The sequence below is a fragment of the Mangifera indica genome, chromosome 4 (genome assembly GCF_011075055.1).
Source record: "Mangifera indica cultivar Alphonso chromosome 4, CATAS_Mindica_2.1, whole genome shotgun sequence".
Taxonomy (NCBI): Eukaryota; Viridiplantae; Streptophyta; class Magnoliopsida; order Sapindales; family Anacardiaceae; genus Mangifera; species Mangifera indica.
In genome coordinates this window covers 21,433,016-21,454,717 of record NC_058140.1, presented here as the reverse complement: position 1 = coordinate 21,454,717, position 21,702 = coordinate 21,433,016, and the positions used below count along the sequence as shown (strand labels likewise).

General features: G+C 35.8%; 2 protein-coding genes across 3 annotated transcripts; one reads left to right on the top strand and one right to left on the bottom strand.

Moving 5' to 3' along the window:
• Nucleotides 1–323: 323 nt before the first annotated feature.
• LOC123213809 (callose synthase 2-like) lies at nt 324–16,150 on the top strand. Of its 2 annotated transcripts, none has more exons than XM_044633406.1 (43): nt 324–686; nt 1,275–1,505; nt 1,762–1,862; nt 2,802–2,923; nt 3,026–3,119; nt 3,220–3,330; nt 3,413–3,529; nt 3,603–3,695; nt 3,785–3,876; nt 4,135–4,261; nt 4,612–4,749; nt 4,850–4,926; nt 5,018–5,111; nt 5,367–5,489; nt 5,588–5,705; nt 5,908–6,242; nt 6,648–6,700; nt 6,784–6,844; nt 7,098–7,179; nt 7,262–7,311; nt 7,419–7,505; nt 9,294–9,431; nt 9,557–9,651; nt 9,766–9,850; nt 9,928–10,088; nt 10,185–10,308; nt 10,393–10,490; nt 10,576–10,705; nt 11,279–11,430; nt 11,762–11,871; nt 11,955–12,077; nt 12,188–12,256; nt 12,373–12,562; nt 12,645–12,804; nt 12,907–13,026; nt 13,104–13,222; nt 13,326–13,409; nt 13,694–13,806; nt 13,877–14,106; nt 14,189–14,983; nt 15,067–15,117; nt 15,378–15,563; nt 15,681–16,150. In XM_044633406.1, exons 2-43 carry the CDS (start codon nt 1,322–1,324, stop codon nt 15,927–15,929), a joined length of 5,841 nt encoding a protein of 1,946 aa, XP_044489341.1. In that variant the 5' UTR covers nt 324–686; nt 1,275–1,321; the 3' UTR covers nt 15,930–16,150. The 2 variants fall into 2 exon arrangements, with proteins under 2 accessions (XP_044489341.1, XP_044489340.1); XM_044633405.1 differs by having other exon boundaries at nt 325–686; nt 3,782–3,876.
• A 98-nt stretch (nt 16,151–16,248) lies between these two features.
• Nucleotides 16,249–17,793, bottom strand: LOC123213810. The gene has a single exon (XM_044633407.1). The coding sequence runs from the start codon at nt 17,752–17,754 to the stop codon at nt 16,570–16,572; it is 1,185 nt and encodes a 394-aa protein (XP_044489342.1). The 5' UTR covers nt 17,755–17,793; the 3' UTR covers nt 16,249–16,569.
• Nucleotides 17,794–21,702: the final 3,909 nt, after the last annotated feature.

Below are 21,702 nucleotides of genomic sequence, written 5' to 3'. Positions count from 1 at the left end.
CCACTCAACCCTCAGTGGGAAAAGCATGTAGTTTCGGCAATATAATTATACGTGTAATTTTTTTTTGTATTTTTAGGTATAAATAATAATAAATTATAATATAATTAAATATTATTTTATCCATAATTTTCAACCATACACGCAAAATGTCTGCTACCCACTCCCTTGTTTTATTCAATCAACTTTCATCTTTTAGATAAAAGCGCTTTTTCTAACACCAATATAATTGCTGCCTAACATATCTATTTCAGTGAAGTAAACGCAGACTTTCAGACAAAAATATAACACCCAGGTTATGACTTGGCGTGTTTTAAGTGGACAGAATAAAAGCATTCTGAGAAGTTCGAGAACTCAGAACTACTTAAACTAGAAATCAGGTGCATGTGTGTCATGTTGCTGTAGGTTTCTCTCTTACCCTGTTTATAGGTACCACACATTCAGTCACGATCAACTTCCTTCTTGTGTAAGCATGCCCCGTTTACATATTTTCTCTCTCATGAAGTCTTGCTAATTCATCTCTTGTGATCATCAACACACAGAATTTTCTTAACCTGTTCTATCAACAATAGTGTCTTCACTTCCTTCTCTTTCCTCTTCTCGTATTTCAAACTTCTTATTAACTGCCGATGCTATTCTTTGCCTTGTTCCGTGAAAACACTTAGCATACATGTTTGAGTAACCAGAAGGTAATTACTGGAACAAAAGTTTGCTTATTATTGATATTTGTTAACATCAACCTTTGCTGGGCGTTATGATTCCATTGATGATTCTGTTGTCTGTTTGTTTTTATCTATTTTATGATTGGGGTGATGAAAAATTTTTTTCTCTTGCTTGTACCGTTATTGTTTACCTACTCTGATATTTTTTGGAATCAGAAAGTAGTTTAAGAGGTATTTCCTCTGTGTCAATGTGTTAAGGGACTTTTCTTAGTCAGTTTGTTGGGCTGCTAAGTAAATAAATGAAGGACAAAACAAATTATTGAATTTGATATCTTAAACTTGTTATGTTTTTGGAAAGATGACTCAAAAGATTATAATTTTAGCTTAATACCTCAATTATGCTTGTTGTATTGATTTTTCTATGAAAAGGAAATTCCTGAGGGCTAATAATAATAATAATAATATTATTATTATTATTAATAATATAAGTCGATCATATATAATCTGTCCAGTTAAATCAAGCAAATTTTTTCTTGCTTACCTTTTGGTTGTTCGTATGTCATGGGGATTTTGTTTGATTTAAAATTCATTATTGATGTTTCATGGGTTTAACAGGCAAATAAAAGAAGGTAGTTCAAGTTGACTTTTGGTGAAGGAAAAAGATGGCATACAGAAGGGGGTCTGATCAGCAACCGCAGAGGCCGATTCTGCGGAGTCAGACTGCTGGTAACCTGGGAGAGGCAATGATGGATAGTGAAGTGATACCCTCTTCACTTGTTGAGATTGCTCCAATACTCAGAGTTGCTAATGAAGTAGAGTCTAGCAATCCAAGGGTTGCTTATCTCTGTAAGTTGCATTACATTAGTGCTATACCATAGATTTATGCATGCATATGTTTGTTTTTTGTGCACAACATCATGCATCCTCTCTTTTCAGTTTGATTCCCACAGCTTGCTAGTAAATAAAGGATTTAAAGTAACTTTTGATTCAATCGTGTGATCATTGCAAATATATAGAGTACTTTACTATTTTTTGATTTAACTGATGTTTTATGAAAGTCTGTCTGAACTATGATGCATATTGTTTCGACTGTTGGGATTAGGTCGGTTCTATGCCTTTGAGAAAGCTCACAAATTAGATCCTACATCAAGTGGACGAGGTGTTCGGCAATTTAAAACAGCACTTCTTCAACGCCTGGAAAGGGTAAGCGCTGATTTACTAGCTCATGAGATGGTAAATTTGTTCCATTATATACAATCTGTCCATTTATGACTTACTGTCAAGGGAGATCTTTTTCAATCATTGCTTATGCAATTTTAGATGGTGGATGGCAATAAATCTTTACTTCAAGTTCAACTGCAAGAACAGAGAGTGAGATGTCAGTAATTCTAGCACAACAGTTCTTTTGGCTGGTTCCTGGACACTAACTTTTCATAGGCTCATTTTACATGGATAGCATATATCATAATGGAGACATCAGAATCAGCACAACAGAAGATAATTAATTTATAGGTTTTGCTATACTTTGCAGTCCTTAGATACTGCTAGTTTGTGGACTACTGACTGACCATCCAAACATTCTCAGTTCACATTTGCTGAGCACAGATGTTGTTCTTAATCACCAAGAACAGAATGGAATGTTACTGTAGTATCCCTTTACCAAATTTGTCTTAAAATATCTTTTTTCAGATGACAGAAAGACTTAAAATCCAAAATTCCTTGAAATAATTTAGCAAAATTAATTTTTATTGCCCATAATAAGAAACCACCATGATAATGTGGAATTTCGTATAAAGATCTTGAGATTAGTGTTGAATTAGCTTCTTACTCTGAAACTAGCTTCATTATGCCAAATTCAACTTAGCTTCAAACCCTTGAGATGCATTTATTTTCTTATTGTAGGGGACAATGTTTCAATTTTTTGAGCTAGCTTAAAAATTTTATGAATGCAACTCAAAAGTTTTTATTGCATATCATCAGTGATCTGCTTGATGACTGGCTTCAAGAGAATGGATGTTTAGTGTTTTCCATTTTCCACGTCAAAATACTTCATGTTCTCTTGAAACTTCTTCATGAATGTTTCTCAAGTATTACTGTTGGGAATTTTGTGTGATCATAATATCTATTTCTGTTTTCTTTCAGGAAAATGAGACAACATTGGCAGGAAAGTCGAGGAGTGATGCCCGTGAAATGCAAAACTTTTATCAGCATTACTTCAAAAAATACATTCAAGCTTTGCAGAATGCTTCTGATAAAGCTGATCGGTTAGTTCTCTGAAAGAAAAGAAATTTAATTTTTTTTGATAGCTTGGATGTTTGGCCCTCTTTTATCCTATTCTGTTTGACAAAATCTTGTTGATGACTCAGTGCCCAACTTACAAAAGCATATCAAACTGCGGCTGTTCTATTTGATGTTTTGAAGGCTGTCAACCAGACAGAATCTGTGGAAGTAGCTGATGAGGTGAAATTGAAGTTCTTTTGTTATGTATTTAAAATAATTTTTTTGACTGACTCTATATCTGCTCTGTTTTTCCTTATCTTTTTATTATTTTGAGTTGCAGATTTTGGAAGCTCACACTAAAGTTGCAGAGAAGACACAGATGTTGGGACCTTTTAACATTCTTCCTCTTGATCCTGATAGTAAAAATCAGGCTATCATGGAATATCCAGAGGTTTGTTTGACTTAATTGGTATGGTATGTTTGTTTTCCTAATTGATTGTATATTATCACTTAATTTCTCTTTTGATACATAGATTCAAGCAACTGTTTCTGCACTGCGCAACACCAGGGGTCTGCCATGGCCAAAAGACCACCCAAAGAAAGAAGATAAAGACATTCTAGACTGGCTTGGGGCTATGTTTGGTTTTCAGGTAACTGCTAAGTTGTTTTGGTGTTAATCCTTCATGATTTATCATCAACTGATGTTCTGCTATCAATTTTCAGGAGGACAATGTGGCCAATCAAAGGGAGCACCTGATTTTGTTGCTTGCAAATGTGCGCTTACGGCAATTCCCAAATCCTGAGCAGCAAGCCAAGGTTCAAATATCCTTTCAGTCAGATATCTAATTTATTTGGAACTGGTCTTATTATCCTGTTAATATCTGTGAACAAATTTCTTTTAGAAGTTGGATGATCGTACTCTAACTGAAGTGATGAAGAAACTTTTCAAGAACTACAAAAAATGGTGCAAGTATCTGGGGCGCAAAAGCAGCCTTTGGTGAGACATTCTTTTTACAATTCAAGAAATATACCTTTTTCACTTCTTATGTTAATGCACAGTGAATTAGTTTTCTTTTGATAGGAACTAGTGAATGTAAGTGAGACCACTCTTTGTTGCTTTGCTGGTAACCAGAAACAGCTAACTTGTTTTACACTTTTCTTTTCTTTATTTCTTCCAAGTCTAGTCAATGTTATGTTGACACTTATTCTGCTTCATTCTTATGACTGTCATAACTTGTGTCTGTTCTTTTAACAGGCTGCCAACTATTCAACAAGAAGTGCAGCAGCGTAAATTACTTTACATGGGTCTGTATCTTCTTATATGGGGAGAAGCTGCAAACTTGAGATTCATGCCAGAATGCCTTTGCTATATATATCATCATGTATGCACCATGGTTTAGCAATTTTGTTTTGGTATATATCTGATTGTCCTCATTCTCAATTTCCTGAGTGCCTATCAAACTCATGATGATTAGAGCAGGCTCCTCGCCAGATGGCTTCTTCTTCTGCATGATTTATCATACAGTCCCACATGGCATGCTTTAATAAAGAACCTGTTAGAATTTTAGAAACCAAATTTTCTAAAATTGTTCTATCATGCATATTAATGTTGGATTCATTTATGATTTGATAAAAGATTTCCGATAATCCATCTAGATTAACAATTCAGAGAGTACTTAGGATTAAATCTTAGTTAAGTGTTATAATCTAGATTTACTCAAATCTTTTATAGATGGCATTTGAACTTTATGGAATGCTAGCTGGGAGCGTAAGTCCAACAACGGGTGAGCATATAAAGCCAGCCTATGGGGGTGAAAACGAGGCGTTCTTATGGAAAGTAGTAAAACCTATTTATGATACAATAGCAAAGGTGATTCTTTTCTTATTCCCTTTGTCATAAAATTTTCAGTGTCCTTTTGATATTTAATCTCTCTAAATCTCTTCTATTTCATTGATGTTCTGCTTTTCAGGAAGCTCAAAGGAGCAAAGGAGGAAAGTCAAAGCATTCTCAATGGAGAAATTATGATGATTTAAATGAATACTTCTGGTATTAGGATTTATTATTTGATTTTTTTATCTTTTATTTTGCTGTATTAAGACTGGAGATTTTAGATCATCATGTTGATATGAAATTGCAGGTCAGTTGATTGTTTTCGTTTAGGTTGGCCTATGCGTGCTGATGCTGATTTCTTCTGGCTACCTCTTGTACAGCCTGGACAAGAAAACCATGATGTAGGTTTTCGTATAAGTTGTTTGTTGGTTTGTTATTGTGTTAATTTTTCTCCCATTAGGTAAATCAAGTTTCCTTCAAGACTCTAAGGACTCTTGTAACGTTAAATTGTGTTAATTTTTTTCCCATTAGGTAAATCAAGTTTCCTTCAAGAATCTAAGGACTCTTGTAACGTTAAAACTATTATCTTTGTGACTCTAATTTCTTTTTGAAATATTTATTTCTCTTTGTAACTACTCTTTGTCTTTTTCCTTTAGGAAAAAAAGCTGGTTACTAGTGATCGATGGATGGGAAAAACCAATTTCGTCGAAATACGCTCCTTTTGGCATATCTTCAGAAGTTTTGATAGAATGTGGAGTTTTTATATTTTGTGCTTACAGGTAGTACCTTTTTTGTCTGATTTATCAAATTCTATATTTCCTATTTTGGAAGTATCAATAATATTGTAAACTATGCTGATGTATGCTATCTGATTAAGGCTATGATTATCATTGCTTGGAATGGAACGGGGGATTTAAGTTCCATATTTCATGGTGACATTTTCTTGAGGGTTCTGAGTATCTTCATAACTGCTGCAATATTGAAGCTTGCTCAAGGTAGAAAAACCCAGTTGATCTTACAAACTCTAGCAATAAAACATATTTATGAAATACTGGATTGCTATGATTATGAATAGAGTTTCATTGGGAACATTACAGTTATGACAACTGAACTTTGGCAACATATAAGAGGCAATGATAAGAAAGCCAATTGTCTAATCTAAAATATTGACATAACACTTCTATTTAACTTTTGTAGCTGTTCTTGATGTCATCCTAAGTTGGAAAGCAAGAAGGAGCATGTCATTTTATGTGAAGCTAAGATATATTTTGAAGGCTTTTCTGGCCGCAGCATGGGTTGTAGTTTTACCGGTAACTTATGCATACAGTTGGAAAAATCCTCCTGGATTTGCACAGACGATTAAGAGTTGGTTTGGAAATAGTCCAAGTTCGCCTTCTTTGTTCATTATGGCTGTCCTTATTTACTTATCCCCAAACATGCTCTCCACATTGTTGTTTTTGTTCCCGTTCATTCGTCGAGTTCTTGAAAGATCGAATTATAAGATCGTGATGCTCATGATGTGGTGGTCTCAGGTATACAGAAGCATTTATCAAAACTTCTTATTGATGATACTTGCATTTTATAATTTCTATAATTAATTAAGGTCTAAATGTAGCACATATTGTTAAGTTAGCAAATGATCTGAAAGCGAAAGTATCATATTAGCATAACCAACTTGATTAGATGATTTAGTAATTGATTTCTCATTTCATATTTATCATCATTTATGTTTGTGTTTGCAAATATTTAGGTTTTGTTGTGTTCATGTGCCTGAAAAATGGGGAGTATATTGGAGCTTCAACAGTATCTTTGTGCATTCTTATTAGTTTAAATTTTTAGGTTGAGTTTTTACTTAATAGACCTTATGTTTTAGCTTTGCATTCTATACATTTATAGTCACATATTACAATATTCATTACTTCTCTATTACCATGCAGCCTCGACTCTATGTTGGAAGGGGAATGCATGAGAGTGCTATTTCACTTATCAAGTAAGAATTGAAAGTTATGTACATGTGAGCAATACTTAAATTTGATTTGTACAACTCTTAATATCGTTAGCTTGAATTTCTAGGTACACTACATTTTGGGTTCTGTTAATAGCATCAAAATTAACCTTCAGCTATTTCGTGGAGGTATTTTTCTTGCACATTCATAGAGCTTATTGTCCTTGTCACTGCCATTACTTAGTGATTACTCATCTTATAATCCTTGCAAAATTTTCCCTCCTGATTTGGTGAATTTTAAAATTAGCTTTATAATTTAATGAACAAAACTGTATTAGTGGAAGTCTTAAAAGCTTGGAGTACAGGAATTGTGTATTAGTCTAGTGCAGTATCAAAAAGATGGAAAAGAGAAAACATGTAACCTGTTCATTTTCTATACCAGATAAAGCCTCTTGTGGGTCCAACCAAAGCAATCATGCAAGTTCGAGTTAGAATCTTTCAGTGGCATGAGTTCTTCCCTCAAGGTAATGGCATATAGAGAGTGACAAGTACTTTTTATATTGTATTGTGAAAATATTTTGTGATGTCAACATTTGGTCTTTGCAGCAAAGAATAACATTGGTGTTGTTCTTGCACTTTGGTCTCCAATTATTCTTGTAAGTTCTTGTTTGTAGTAACACTAATGTTGTCCATTCTCATCCTCTACTTCTTTTTCTTATTTTCTTTTTACATAGATTTTTGCTAATACTGGTCATTATTACAGGTCTATTTTATGGACACTCAGATTTGGTATGCTATATTCTCCACTATATTTGGAGGTATTTATGGTGCTTTTCGCCGTCTTGGAGAGGTTTGTGAAGCTTTCATTTTCTCCATAGATCCTAGCTCTGTTAGTTTTTATCTCTTTTAGCTTGTGTAAACAAGCTATTTTCTTTTTAAATGTCAATCTATATGGTTGTTTCTTTGACATAGTTACAGTCATATCTTAACTTTAATAGGAGATGATCTACACTTATGAATGATACTGGTGCATTCATTTTTTGATGTAATCAAATAAGGTCATTCATCTTATGCATTAACATAGAGCATTATCTCTTACTTGATTTGCTGGTACAAAACCATATCATTAAGTGTCCCACATTATTTAATTATGTGATTTCACCTGGCTATTCTGATGAAGACCTGGACAACGATCTACAGTGCTCGAGCCTTCTTCTCCACTTCACAATCACTCAACTCTCTCTCCAGCCATTATACACAGCGAGCACAACACATTTCAAACAAGACACAGAATAGTAAACACATACAGTAGAAATGAAATTCCAGTTGCATATATGTATTCAATGAGGTTTACAAAAGAGTTCATTACATGATAAAGATTACAAAATCACAGCCCAGAGATTACAGTAGCAAAACCAGAACAAACTGCAAAAGATCAAAAGCATTCAGCTCCCAACAGGCTTTCGAGAGGCCTGTACTCTCCCTATCAACCTTCTCTACCAACTTCCTTTTTTTCCTCCTTTTCCTCTACTCCCTTTTCTACCCTTTCTCTTTCATTTGCCAACTGCCTCCCTTCCAATATTGTGTCACGTTGCTTTTCTTCTTCAGATTGACTTTGCCACAAAATAATTGTTGACTGTTCTGCTTGCTCCAATCCCCTGCTGCCACCTGTTTTAACTCTTGTTCCTTCCTTTCTCTTGCGTGTAATGTACACGTGGGTTCTAACATATTCATATATGATTTCTTGTGTAGCCTAATGGAAGTCAGGGAGCCTTCAAATCAGATACTCATACATATAAGTTAAATATCGTTTTAAGCCCAAAAGCTTCAGTCATTTCACCATGAGCCAACTCTTTATGTGCAAGTCATTCACTTGTCTATTTCTCTTCTAATGTATCACCTGCTTTACCACAAAACCTATGTGACTGGCTTTTCAACAATCACCAGGGGATACGAGGACTGCTACAGAGCATGGAAAGGACAAAGGAAATGCTGAAAACAAATGGAAATCCAAATGCCTTCACTTTTGCCACAGATTAGTTGGACACCAGCCTGAGTCCAAAATTTTAAATAAATTGATCATGACCAATTCCTGCTGTAGAAGTCTTTTGTTGCCCTATTATTCTTCCTTGATGAAGAGTTTGCTAGTCACACTGACTTGTATCCAGCATTATTCATTGGGGTGTCACAGAAAGCATTGCCTTACACCTCCCTTTAAAAATGGAAAAAAGCTTAGTCTTCCACACATTGGTAGATGACACATCATACCAAGTGCAAGGCATATATATGAAAGGGCATATGCATACAGGAAACATATTAGAGTTTTGCATTGGAAACTATAAGATATAATGGCTGCTTAGGGTTGAATTTCTTGATATATAGAAGAAAGGACACACATATTGTAATTAAAACGTATCTTAGTTTGTCATTCCTGGTGTGTACGTCCTGCTTTGTTGGCTCCCATATATGAATGTTCTAACATGTTTAAATGAAAGATTTCTTACCCTGAGCATCTTTATGTAGATTTTGTCTTGGTAAAGGATTTATAAAACCAAGGCAGATAGGGAAAGAGGGCAGGAATTTTGGGTTATAAACACTGTAACATTGAATCTGATAATGCTTTTTTTTTCTGTTTTAGATTCGAACACTGGGAATGTTGAGGTCTCGATTCCAATCATTGCCAGGTGCTTTTAATGCGTGCCTGATTCCAGTAGAGAAGAATGAAAAGACCAAGAAAAAGGGATTCAAGGCCACTTTTTCTCGCAAACTTCCTGAGGTTTGGTCACTGTTTCTGCACCTTTAACCACTACAATGGACAATGTGTTATACATTTTGGCACCACTTCTCCTATTAAAATAAAATGATTTGGTTGGATTTTATCTATTTTTCTTCTTTGTTCAGATCTCACCCAACAAAGAGAAGGAGGAAGCAAAGTTTGCACAAATGTGGAACAAGATAATCAGTAGCTTTAGAGATGAGGATCTAATAAGTAATAGGTTGCAAAGAGATACTGCTTTGGAGTTCTCTTGGCTTAAGGCTGGGGTTAAAAAATAATTGTTTGACTCCTAAATTTATGTCTTTCAGAACACTAATATTTTTCAGTTTTATAGGGAAATGGACTTGTTGCTTGTGCCATATTGGGCTGACAGTGATTTGAAGCTTTTCCAATGGCCTCCTTTTTTACTTGCTAGCAAGGTATAAATACTCAGTTAATTTCCTTTCTGGACTCTCCAAAACTCTTTCTTTCCTTCATCCCATCCACAACTGTGTAGATTCCAATAGCACTGGATATGGCAAAGGATAGCAATGGAAATGACCGTGAGCTGAAAAAGAGATTGAATTCAGACAATTATATGCAATGTGCAGTTCAAGAATGCTATGCTTCTTTCCGAAATATCCTTAACTTTTTGGTTAAAGGAGAACGTGAAAAAGTGTAAGGCACTACTATGTGAAATATTTAAACAAAAAAATTGATATTAACATTAGTTCTTAAATATGTCTTTTTTCCTTGATGAATTGTCATGTACAGGGTTATCAAGGAAATTTTCACCAAAGTTGATGGACATATTGAAGGAGGGAATTTGATAACTGAGTTGCAAATGAGTGCTCTTCCTTACCTCTATGAACAGTCTGTTAAGCTTATTGAATTTCTGGTAAAATTTCGCAACAGAAGCTTTTCCATTTCTGTTGATTAAAGGTAACAGTAATTTGAACTTAAATTATCCTAATCAATACAGTTAGAAAACAAGAAGGAGGACAAGAATCAAGTTGTTATCGTCTTGCTTAACATGCTAGAGGTTGTAACAAGAGACATCATGGAAGATGAGGTTCCAAGGTAAATCATTTGGTTGGAGCAAACTATGTCTTCACTTAAGCAATATTTTGATGCCATCGCTATGGACTGATTATTTGCTTCATAGTTTGCTAGACTCTAGCCATGGTGGATCATATGAAAAAAGAGAGGGAATGACACCACCTGACCAACAACAACAGTTATTTGGTCAACTTAACTTTCCAGTTACCTCAGAAACAGACGCTTGGAAAGAAAAAGTAAGTTTCTCTATCTCAAATCACAAATTTCAACAAGTTGAGATTGTAGCCTCTATAAGAAAATCTCACATCGATAAAATATGAGTGAAATGTTTAGTATGAACATCTCACATTGCTTTGAAATAATGAAAGAAAATTGGTTAATAGCCTATGAACTCTAAAGCTATCAAGACACATTTTTTGTCACAAAACTCAAAATCAAAACCGTGATGTACTGTGTGTTTAAAGTGAACAGTATATTAACAATGGGTCAAACTATTAGATTGGATGTTTTAGAGCTCCCTTAACAGTTTATGAACATCTAAATTAATGGAATATGAAATTACTCAAGTCTTTACTATGGAGGTAGTCATGTCTTTACTTTTGACTTCCTTTTCTCTTTTTCTGTCTTCTCTATATTATTGAAGAAATTACTCAAGCATTTTTTTTTTTTTTTTGCGGTGTTTATAAATACATTCTATGCAGTGCACTTAATTCTTTCATATACTGAAGATTCAAGTATTTGTGGAATATGAAAATATTGAGTGTTGACATGGGATTTTTTTTCACATGTAAAACTGTAATTGTCAACAGATCAGAAGGCTTCATATACTGCTTACTGTGAAGGAATCTGCTATGGATGTTCCATCTAATCTGGAAGCTAGAAGGCGCATATCCTTTTTCTCTAACTCATTGTTCATGGACATGCCTAACGCACCCAAAGTTCAAAATATGCTTTCCTTCTCGTAAGCTCTATCGATTTAGTGTTTTGTTTGTTGAACATGTACTTTTGGTTCATGCATAAATTGCAAAAACACTTCAAAGAAGCTTTGGTCTACTGGGATTGAAGTTAATTCTTTGTTTAGCTAATTATTCAAATTATGGTTTAAATTTTTGTACTGTCCCCCATTATTTAGATTACTAAATGTGCCACACCCTGTAACCATAGATGTTGAAGCTGAAACGTTAAAAACTATGATAGTCGATGCTTTGTTACCTTAGATCATATTTGCATTTCTTAGTGGAGAAATTATTAATTCTGATTCTTTTTTCTTTTCTTTTTTACTTTTTATGTAGTGTCCTAACTCCTTACTACACAGAGGATGTACTGTTCTCCATAAAAAGCCTAGAAAAGCCTAATGAAGATGGAGTTTCAATTCTTTTTTACTTGCAAAGGATCTTTCCAGGTTCTTTTTTCTTTGCATTTGTTGTCCTCTTGGACCATAATTATTAGCTGATATGCTTATTTTGGAATCTACAACTTTTATAGATGAATGGATGAACTTTCTGGAAAGGTTTAATTGCAGTAGTGAAGAAGAACTCAAGGAAAATGGGCTGGAAGAAGAGCTTCGTCTATGGGCATCATACAGAGGTCAAACATTGACCAAAACTGGTATGAGTCTCTTCCCTCTATCTATAGGGGAACTTATGTAAAATTTATGTATCACTTTGCCTCTATATGATGCCATTTTTCTCTGTTTCTCCCTTTTTTCTATGTATAAGTACGAGGCATGATGTATTACCGAAAGGCTTTGGAACTTCAAGCCTTTCTTGATATGGCAAAGGATGAAGGTAACAGAAAAACCTAAACTATTAGTTACCACACAGTATGGTATGATATATATTGTTGTTGTAACAGTTGGTTATTGGTCATGGAAAAACTAATCGTGTTGATTACTGGAATTCAGTATTAATGAAAGGCTATAAGGCTGCTGAATTGAAAAGTGAGGAACAATCAAAGAGTGAAGCATTATTGTTTGCACAATGTCAAGCAGTAGCGGATATGAAATTCACATATGTGGTTTCATGCCAGCAGTATGGCATTGATAAAAGATCTGGTAATGAACGTGCCAAAGATATTCTGAAGCTTATGACTACGTAAGTCTTCAATCATAATTCTTTTGGTCTGTTACTGGTTCTATGAGATGTTGCTTTTTGCATTCCATACATCCGTTTGCAGGTACCCATCTCTCCGTGTTGCTTATATTGATGAGGTTGAAGAAACTAGTAAAGATAAATACAAGAAGACAGTTGAGAAGGTTTATTATTCTGCTCTTGTGAAGGCTGCAGAACCAACCAAGTCCATTGATTCTTCTGGGCCAGTTCAAACATTAGACCAAGTACAAGTCTTAAGAGCATTATTGATAGTGGATTGGATTAATCAAGAAACCAGGAATGACCTTTTAAACTGTTTGTTTGTTTGGATTGGATATTATTTACAGATTATTTATCGGATAAAGCTTCCAGGACCTGCAATATTAGGCGAGGGGAAACCAGAAAATCAGAATCATGCCATTATTTTCACACGAGGAGAAGGCCTGCAAACAATAGATATGAATCAGGTATACTGTAAACTTCAACTGCTTTGAATTTATGCAAGCCTCTTATCAAAGATAATAATTTTAACTATCATTAATAGGATAACTATATGGAAGAAGCTTTTAAAATGAGAAACTTGCTTCAAGAATTTCTTACAAAGCATGATGGTGTGAGATATCCTACAATACTTGGACTTCGGGAGCATATATTCACTGGCAGGTACTTCAGTTTTTAATCAGAATCTGGATTGTGGTTTCACTTTTGCAGGTTCTTGGGAGTGGATGTATCCCACTCATCGATAATTATTTGCTGATTTATGCAGTGTTTCATCACTTGCTTGGTTTATGTCAAATCAAGAGACTAGTTTTGTTACTATTGGTCAAAGATTGTTGGCTCACCCTTTGAAGTAAGTATCTACCTATTTCTTAAATTGGGTAGCTCATAAGTAACTACATCAACATGTCATAGAAAGATAACTTGCTGTAAACATGTGGTAGAACCTCTTAACTGAAATCCTTTTTCTGTTTATACACTACGCAGCATTGGCAATATCTATATGGTTTTCTATTTTTGTTGGGACAACATAATACTACCAATGATATTTACATCATTTTCAGTCACACCTTAATGCTTTGTTATTTGCACAAACGAGTAATGCGCTAAATCAGTTATTTTTTTGTGTTGATTCAGAGTCCGATTCCATTATGGTCATCCAGATGTGTTTGATAGATTGTTTCACCTAACCAGAGGGGGAGTCAGCAAAGCTTCCAAAGTTATCAATTTAAGCGAAGACATATTTGCAGGTCTTTTGATATTTTTAGATTTCGAACTGATCAAATGCGGTTTCAGCCTCACCATATCTCTGGTTTGTAGGTTTCAATTCGACACTACGTGAAGGGAATGTCACACATCATGAATATATACAGGTTGGTAAGGGGAGAGATGTTGGTCTTAACCAAATATCTATGTTTGAGGCAAAGATAGCTAATGGGAATGGTGAACAGACATTGAGTCGTGACATATACAGGCTTGGCCATCGATTTGATTTCTTCCGAATGTTGTCTTGTTATTATACTACAGTTGGCTTCTATTTCAGTACTATGGTATGTTCTGAGCGTTGCCTGTTTACTGTGTATGTTAAATATTCTTTATATTTTCTCACACACTATGGTTCTTATTTCACAGTTGACTGTGCTCACAGTCTATTTATTTCTGTACGGGCGCCTCTATCTTGTGCTAAGTGGACTAGAAAAGGGATTGAGTACTCAACCAGCTATTAGAGACAATAAGCCTCTTCAAGTGGCTCTCGCTTCTCAGTCGGTTGTGCAAATTGGACTCTTGATGGCCTTACCTATGATGATGGAAATTGGCTTGGAAAGGGGCTTTCGTAACGCATTAAGTGATTTTATATTGATGCAATTACAATTGGCTTCTGTTTTTTTCACATTTTCGCTTGGGACAAAAACCCACTATTATGGGAGGACATTGCTTCATGGAGGTGCACAATACAGAGGTACTGGCCGTGGTTTCGTTGTGTTCCATGCCAAGTTTGCTGATAATTATCGGCTTTATTCCCGTAGCCACTTTGTCAAGGGAATAGAGTTGATGATTCTACTTCTTGTATACCATTTACTTGGAGCTTCATATAGAGGTGTAGTTGCACATGTGTTAATTACTATATCAATTTGGTTCATGGTGGGTACGTGGTTGTTTGCTCCTTTCCTCTTCAACCCATCTGGCTTTGAGTGGCAAAAGATCATTGATGACTGGACAGATTGGAATAAGTGGATAAATAATCGTGGGGGGATCGGGGTACCTCCAGAAAAGAGTTGGGAATCTTGGTGGGAAAATGAACAAGAGCATCTCCTTCACTCTGGGAAACGTGGCATCATAGTTGAGATATTGTTAGCGTTGCGTTTCTTCATCTATCAATACGGGCTTGTCTATCATTTCAGCTTCACCGAGGACAAAAGTGTTTTGGTATTATCTATACTACAATTTTTCTTTGCTGTCTCTAACAAAGGAATTTAAAACATGACTGTTAACTTTTTGTGGTGCTTTAGGTTTATGGTATCTCATGGCTTGTCATCATTGCAATATTGTTAATCATGAAGGTGAGAAACTAACCTTAACTCCTATCAATTATTTTCATTTTTGTTTCCTTGAAAAATATTGTTCTCTAGACCTCATAAGGTGATGAATAATATGGTTTGGATTATTGAAATTACCTGTTAAGGGTCAATTTACTAAAATTTGATTATTTATTGATAAGAGAATCTTTAAATCATCTGATTGTTCTTATTAAATGCGATGTAAATCTTGCTTTACGAAAGTAGATGTAACATGTCATCAGCTTTGAAAACTAAATTTACAGGCTATGACAGTTGGAAGACGCCGATTCAGTGCAAATTTCCAGCTTTTTTTTAGAATGATTAAGGGGCTTGTATTCCTGTCATTTGTTACTGTTTTCATTACTTTGGTGGCACTCCCCCGTATGACCTTCAAAGACATCATACTGAGTATACTTGCATTTATGCCAACTGGATGGGGACTACTACTGGTGAGTGAATCCATCTTTTCATTTCTTTTAAAAGTTAATCATATGTCATTAGCAAAACACACATTTTTATAACTAGTGATTTGTTTTGTGATATATATATATATATATATATAAAAGATTGCGCAAGCTTGTAAGCCACTGATAAGAAGGGCCGGCATATGGGGATCAGTTCGGACGCTTGCTCGTATCTACGAAATAGTGATAGGGTTACTTCTGTTCTCCCCGGTTGCTTTCTTGGCTTGGTTTCCGTTTGTTTCAGAATTCCAAACACGAATGCTATTCAACCAAGCATTCAGCAGAGGTTTACAGATATCTCGTATTCTTGGTGGACAGAGGGAGGACAAGTCATCCAGAAACAAGGAGTAGTAATACATTGCAGTAGTGGTTTGATTCTTGGAAGATATATTTCTGCCAGTCTATTCTATCTTTGTATGTGTATTTAGGCATAAGCTGAAATTCAATGGATAAAGCTTGAGCCTTTTACAGGATATTATCATAGTCAGACAGACTTATGATGAATGTAAAGCCAAATTGCAAATTATAATCGAATTAGGACTGTAAATACAAGTTTCAAGTGATTCTGTACAGATTATATTAGCTACATATATATACATGTATTGGGCAATTACAGTAATACTATCTTGTAACACCAAAATTCAGCCATTAGAGAACTCAAATGATCTCCTTACTAAATTCGTAACATAGAAAACATATTTCAATAATTCAAATACAAAGACAACTGGAACAAAAAACCTTCCAAGCACACATGGGATGAGCAGGCACAACAGTTTATTTTGAAGACTCAGAGCCCAAACCTCAGTCAATTAATAAAGGTGGCCAAATTCTTTCTCATCTCACTGCTCACTTGTGCTTCAGCTTGAAGGCAATCGTACATGTTATTACAAGAAAACCCAAACAAATTACAAGGTTAAAGTACCAAGACAACAGGAATTATTTCAAAGCAAACACAAGACACTTGGACTTAAATCATTACAACAAAAACAACTTAATTGATTAAGTTGGCCATATTCTTCCTAATGTCACTGATTATTTTTGTTTCAGTTTGGAATTTGGTTTCATTCTGAACCTGAAGCATTCTTAATTGGTTTTCAACTTGTGATAAGGAATACTTGATCGACTCTTGCGTGCAGTTGGGTTTTTCTCTTGATTCTTCATCCGCTACTACTGCGGTTACACATCCTACTTCTGCACCATAATCACAATTTTCATCAGTACAGCCATAGAACCAAATATTCTTGCGTATAACGCCATCACAGATATCACAAATTAAATCATCAAATCTGGAGGAATCGACGAGAGCAAGCGGGTGCTCATGATCTTCAAGCTTAATAGTCGGAGGCAGCTTAGAACAGGCAATATGAAGATCGTAGTTGCAAATGGAGCAGTGATAATTAAAACGATTCCCAGTTTCATCACAAGCATTGCATCTGAATCCTCCACTGGCATAAGCTGGAGTTGAAAGTAGAGCAAGAGGATGATCAGGGTGCATTTCATGTTGAAGCTCCTGTGGCAATTTCAAGCATGACTTGTATAAGAACCCACAAATGGACTTAGCACATCTGTTGGCTAATGATGATGAATCAGTTGATGTTTCTTTTGTAGAATTTGCACTTGCACAACATATATCCATACCATAATCACAATCCGGACAGTAGTAAACCCAACGGGTCTTCCTAACAATGCAATTACAGTTATCACAGACAAATGTTTCGATGCCTCTATCGCAAGAAGATGAGCTGAAGAGAGCTAGTGGGTGATCATCATGTTCAACATTCAGAGTATGAGGCAACTTAGAACAAGCAACATGAAGATCATACTTACAAGTGGGGCAGTGATAGTTAAAAGCAGTACCATAATCATCACAAGCATTGCAAATGAATCTCCCGCAGTCATAAGCTGGAGAAGAAAGCAGAATGAGAGGGTGAGCAGGGTGGAATTTGTGTTGAAGTTCACGTGGGAGTTCAAAGCATGACTTGTGAAGGAAGTAATCGCAGTTGGACTTTGTGCATCTGTAAGCAGATGAAGATGAAATCAGAAGATCGAGCTCGCAACCAGAACAAATAATTTCATCTTGATCTTTGGGTTCAAATGGACGCAGGGGATGTTGATGGCTGAAATGTTTCACAGTTTGTCTGAAGGAGGGCTTTTGGCAGGTGAATGATTGAGCCATATCTTTTTTCTTTTACTGGTAAAATTATGCAACCATGAATCTCTCTCTCTCTCTCTGTGTCTATATATATATATATATATATAAATATACACACACTAGTATTAATGGGGTTCTTTTGAACAGTAAATTAGAGCCAAGTTTTGGTGAAGCAATTGATAGAGAGTCTTTAATTATTCTATGCTCCATCATCACGCATTCTGAGTTGTACCACTTTCAAGTAAATATTAGAGAATATCTGTTTCCTTTGTTTCCTATCCCAGTCCTCTTGGTCTTTCTTTTCTCTTCATTCTTACTACTCCTTTTTCATATTTAATTTAGGCCAAAAGACTATTTCCCACCCAAACTATATTGAAATCTCAAAGTTCTCCCCGTTAACTTTGAAAATCCCATTTACCCACTCATGACCATTAAAATTTGTTAATTTTAAAGGTAAAATCGTCATTTTATATTTAATATCAAAAATAAACTTAAATATGATTTCATTTCTCCCTCTAAATTTAAAAAACTAACTTTTCTCTCTTAAACCAAGTTTGAAAAAATCACATTGCCCCCCTAGGGTTTAGTTTCAAAACCCGTTCACTTTCTCTGACACCATTGTTGGTCGTCTCTCCCTTCTGACGGTTTTCCTTCCTCCAACAGCCCACCTCAACTCCACCTCAACCAATCCGACGTCGAGAGACGTCGTTTGGGAAGAGAAATCGTCTTCCCAGACAAAGATGAGATGACTCGTCTCCCTCTGGGAAGATGAGTCGTCTTCATCTGGGAAGACGATTTCTCTTCCCAAACGACATCTCTCGGGATCGAATGGGTTGGGGTGGAGTTAAGGCAGGTCGTCGGAGGAAGGGAAACTATCGGGAGGGAGAGACAGCTGGCGATGGTGCCAGAGAAAGTGAACGGGTTTTGAAACTAAACCCTAGGGGGGAAATGTGATCTTTTCAAACTTTGCTTAAGGGATAAAATGTTAGTTTTTAAACTTTTAGGGGGGGAAATGAGATTAAATTTTTAAGGGTTAGGGTTTCGTTAAATTTAACCGGTTATGGGTGGGTAAATGGTATTTTCAAAATTAACGGAGGGAACTTTGAGAATTCAGCATAGTTTGGGTGGGAAAAAGTCCTTTGGCCTTTAATTTATTATTCGGCCAAACGACTATTTCCCACCCAAGGTTTGATGTTTTCTCAAAAGTCTCCCCTTTAACTATGGAAACACCAAACACCCACCCATGGCCGGTTAGATTTAATAAAACCCTAACGGTGATAGGGGTAAAATCGTCATTTTGCTATAATATTAAAAATAAACTAAAATAGAATCTAATTTTGCCCCCCTAAACTTTAAAAACTAAAATTTTCCCCTAGCCTAAGTTTTAAAAAATGGCAGTTTCACCCTAGGGTTTGGTTTTGAAATCTCCGACGACCGTTCCGACTCCATTGCCGACGGCCTCTCCCTCCCGAAGCAGCCTCTCCTTCTGGCGAATGCTTTCCTCCCATTTGGAGGCTCGATCGACGTCGAAAACACCTTGGGAGACGAAGAACTTCGTCGGAGAAGATGAAGTTCTTCGTCTCCCCAGACGAAGACGAAGCTGTCGTCTTCATCTGGGAAGACGATCGTCTTCCCAGAGGTCTTCTTCTGGGAAGACGAGACGAAGACAACGGCTTCGTCTTCCCAGACGAAGACGACGACTTCGTCTTCGTCTCCCAAGGCGTTTTCGACGCCGATCGAGCCTCCAAATGGGAGAAAAGCATTCGTCGGAAGGAGAGGCTACTTCGGGAGGGAGAGGCCGTCGGCAATGGAGCCGGAACGATCGTCGGAGATTTCAAAACCAAACCCTAGGGTGAAACTGCCATTTTTTAAAACTTAGGCTGAGGGAAAATTTTTAATTTTTAAAGTTTAGAGGGGCAAAAAGAGATAAAATTTTCAGGCGTTGAGGTTTTGTTAAATCTAACCGGTCATGGGTGAGTATTTGGTGTTTCCATAGTTAAAGGAGGGACTTTTGAGGAAACATCAAACCTTGGGTGGGAAATAGTCGTTTGGCCTTATTATTCTCTCAATGAGTCTGAGTCACACTTTGTTGTTCACCAACACAAACTCAGAATTAATTATATGCATTAATATAGGGTTACATGCTGTAAAATTAAGAATTGACTTGGTTTTCCCATGTATGGAGAAAAAAGTGGCAAATTAATTCGATTGACTGAGGAGCCAACACTCCAACCTAGCACAGTTGGATTATTAGCTACAGAGACAGACAGCCAGAGCGAAACTCAAAAGGATATGGGTAAGCGAGACAATGTGATGCATGTGATTTTCATACCATTGCAGTTAACCCACCACTCTCATTATCACCATCTCAACCTCACATTCTCTCCTCCATATCCTTAGAAAGACTATGTAAGAACATGATGCTCGCTTGGCCTGCGCCACAGCACAACCAACACCTCCTCCGATTCAGCAGTATTTTCAGGTGCAGCAAAATTACCAACCAACAACACCAACTCCTCAAACTTACAGTCAGGCTCCTGGACTTTGCAAAATGTACGGACGGTGCACCAGCCAATACTTATGGTAGTGATATAAGAGGGAATATATATAAAAAAACCTTTTTAGTAACTCATTCGCTATTTAATCTTATAATATTATTCTAAGTAATGTTCATTCATAATTAACATCTCTGTATTATCCATGTGAGATTGGGTAGAGGTCTTCATTGTTTTGCTATAATATTTCATATATGGGGAAAAGGACTATTTCCCACCCAATTTTTAGTCTGATCTCAAAAGTATACTCACGTCTAATGAAAAACTCAAACACTTATTCATCTCTAAATCGCCGTTAAGTTTTTCGTTAAATAGAGGGGTAAAACTATCATTTTACTGTTACAGTCCAATTATATAATTTTATTGCATTTTCCCCTTCCGATTTTAAAAATTAACTTTACCCCGATCCCTAAACTTTGAAAAGTGACTTTCACCCCCCCAAATCCCTAATTTTTTTTTCACTTTCCCTTCGACCACCAGTGACGACGTGGTTGGAGGGAGAGTGACGAGCGTCGTCTAGATCTAGACGACACTCGTTGACCTTCACTGGATGACAAAGCGTCGTCTATTTTCTAGAAGACGCTCATCGTCCATTCTCTAGACGTCGACGCTTCGTCGTCCAGAATGGATGACACTTCTTTGTCCAAAGATCTAGACGACGAAACATCGTCTAGAGGTGGTTGACCTCTGGACGAAAATTTCTCCGTCATCATCGAAAAAGTGGCTGCATTTAGGGGGAAAAAGTGAATTTTTTAAAACTTAATTCAAGGGATAAATGTTAGTTTTTCAAATTAAAGGGGGGAAAAGGAGATAAAATTTTAATTATTTAATATTATTGATAAAATGACAAATTTGCCCCTTAACCCTAACAAAAAATATGTGGATAGGTTCAAATAGATTAAACTTTAGGTGGATATTTGGATTTTTCATTAGGGGTGTAATGCCCTCAGGTATATTTCAGGGGTATTTATGTCTTTTGACCCTGTTTTGAGATATTTTCAATTATATATATATATATATATATATATATATATATATATATATATATATATATATATCCACATGTATGTGTGTGTTTATATATATATATATAGAAATACAAAAAAAAAAAAAAAGATAAAGATAAAGAGATAAATATGTATATATAAAGAAATAAAAGTCAAAAAAAGGCAATTCTACCTTTTTTCCATTATCTTATTTGCCTCTTCCAGAAAAACAGCATCCTTCATGCTTGTTTTCTTTGTTTTTAGAAGGAAAGTGGATGATTTGAAGGGTTTGAAAGAAAAGTAAGGAAATAAAAGAAGAGAAAACACTTTTGAAGTTTTGGTAACCAAAATATCTCTTTCTTTTTCCCTTTTTCCTATGTTTATATATATTGGATGCATGTTATATAAAGATGTTAGTGTGTTTTGGTGTT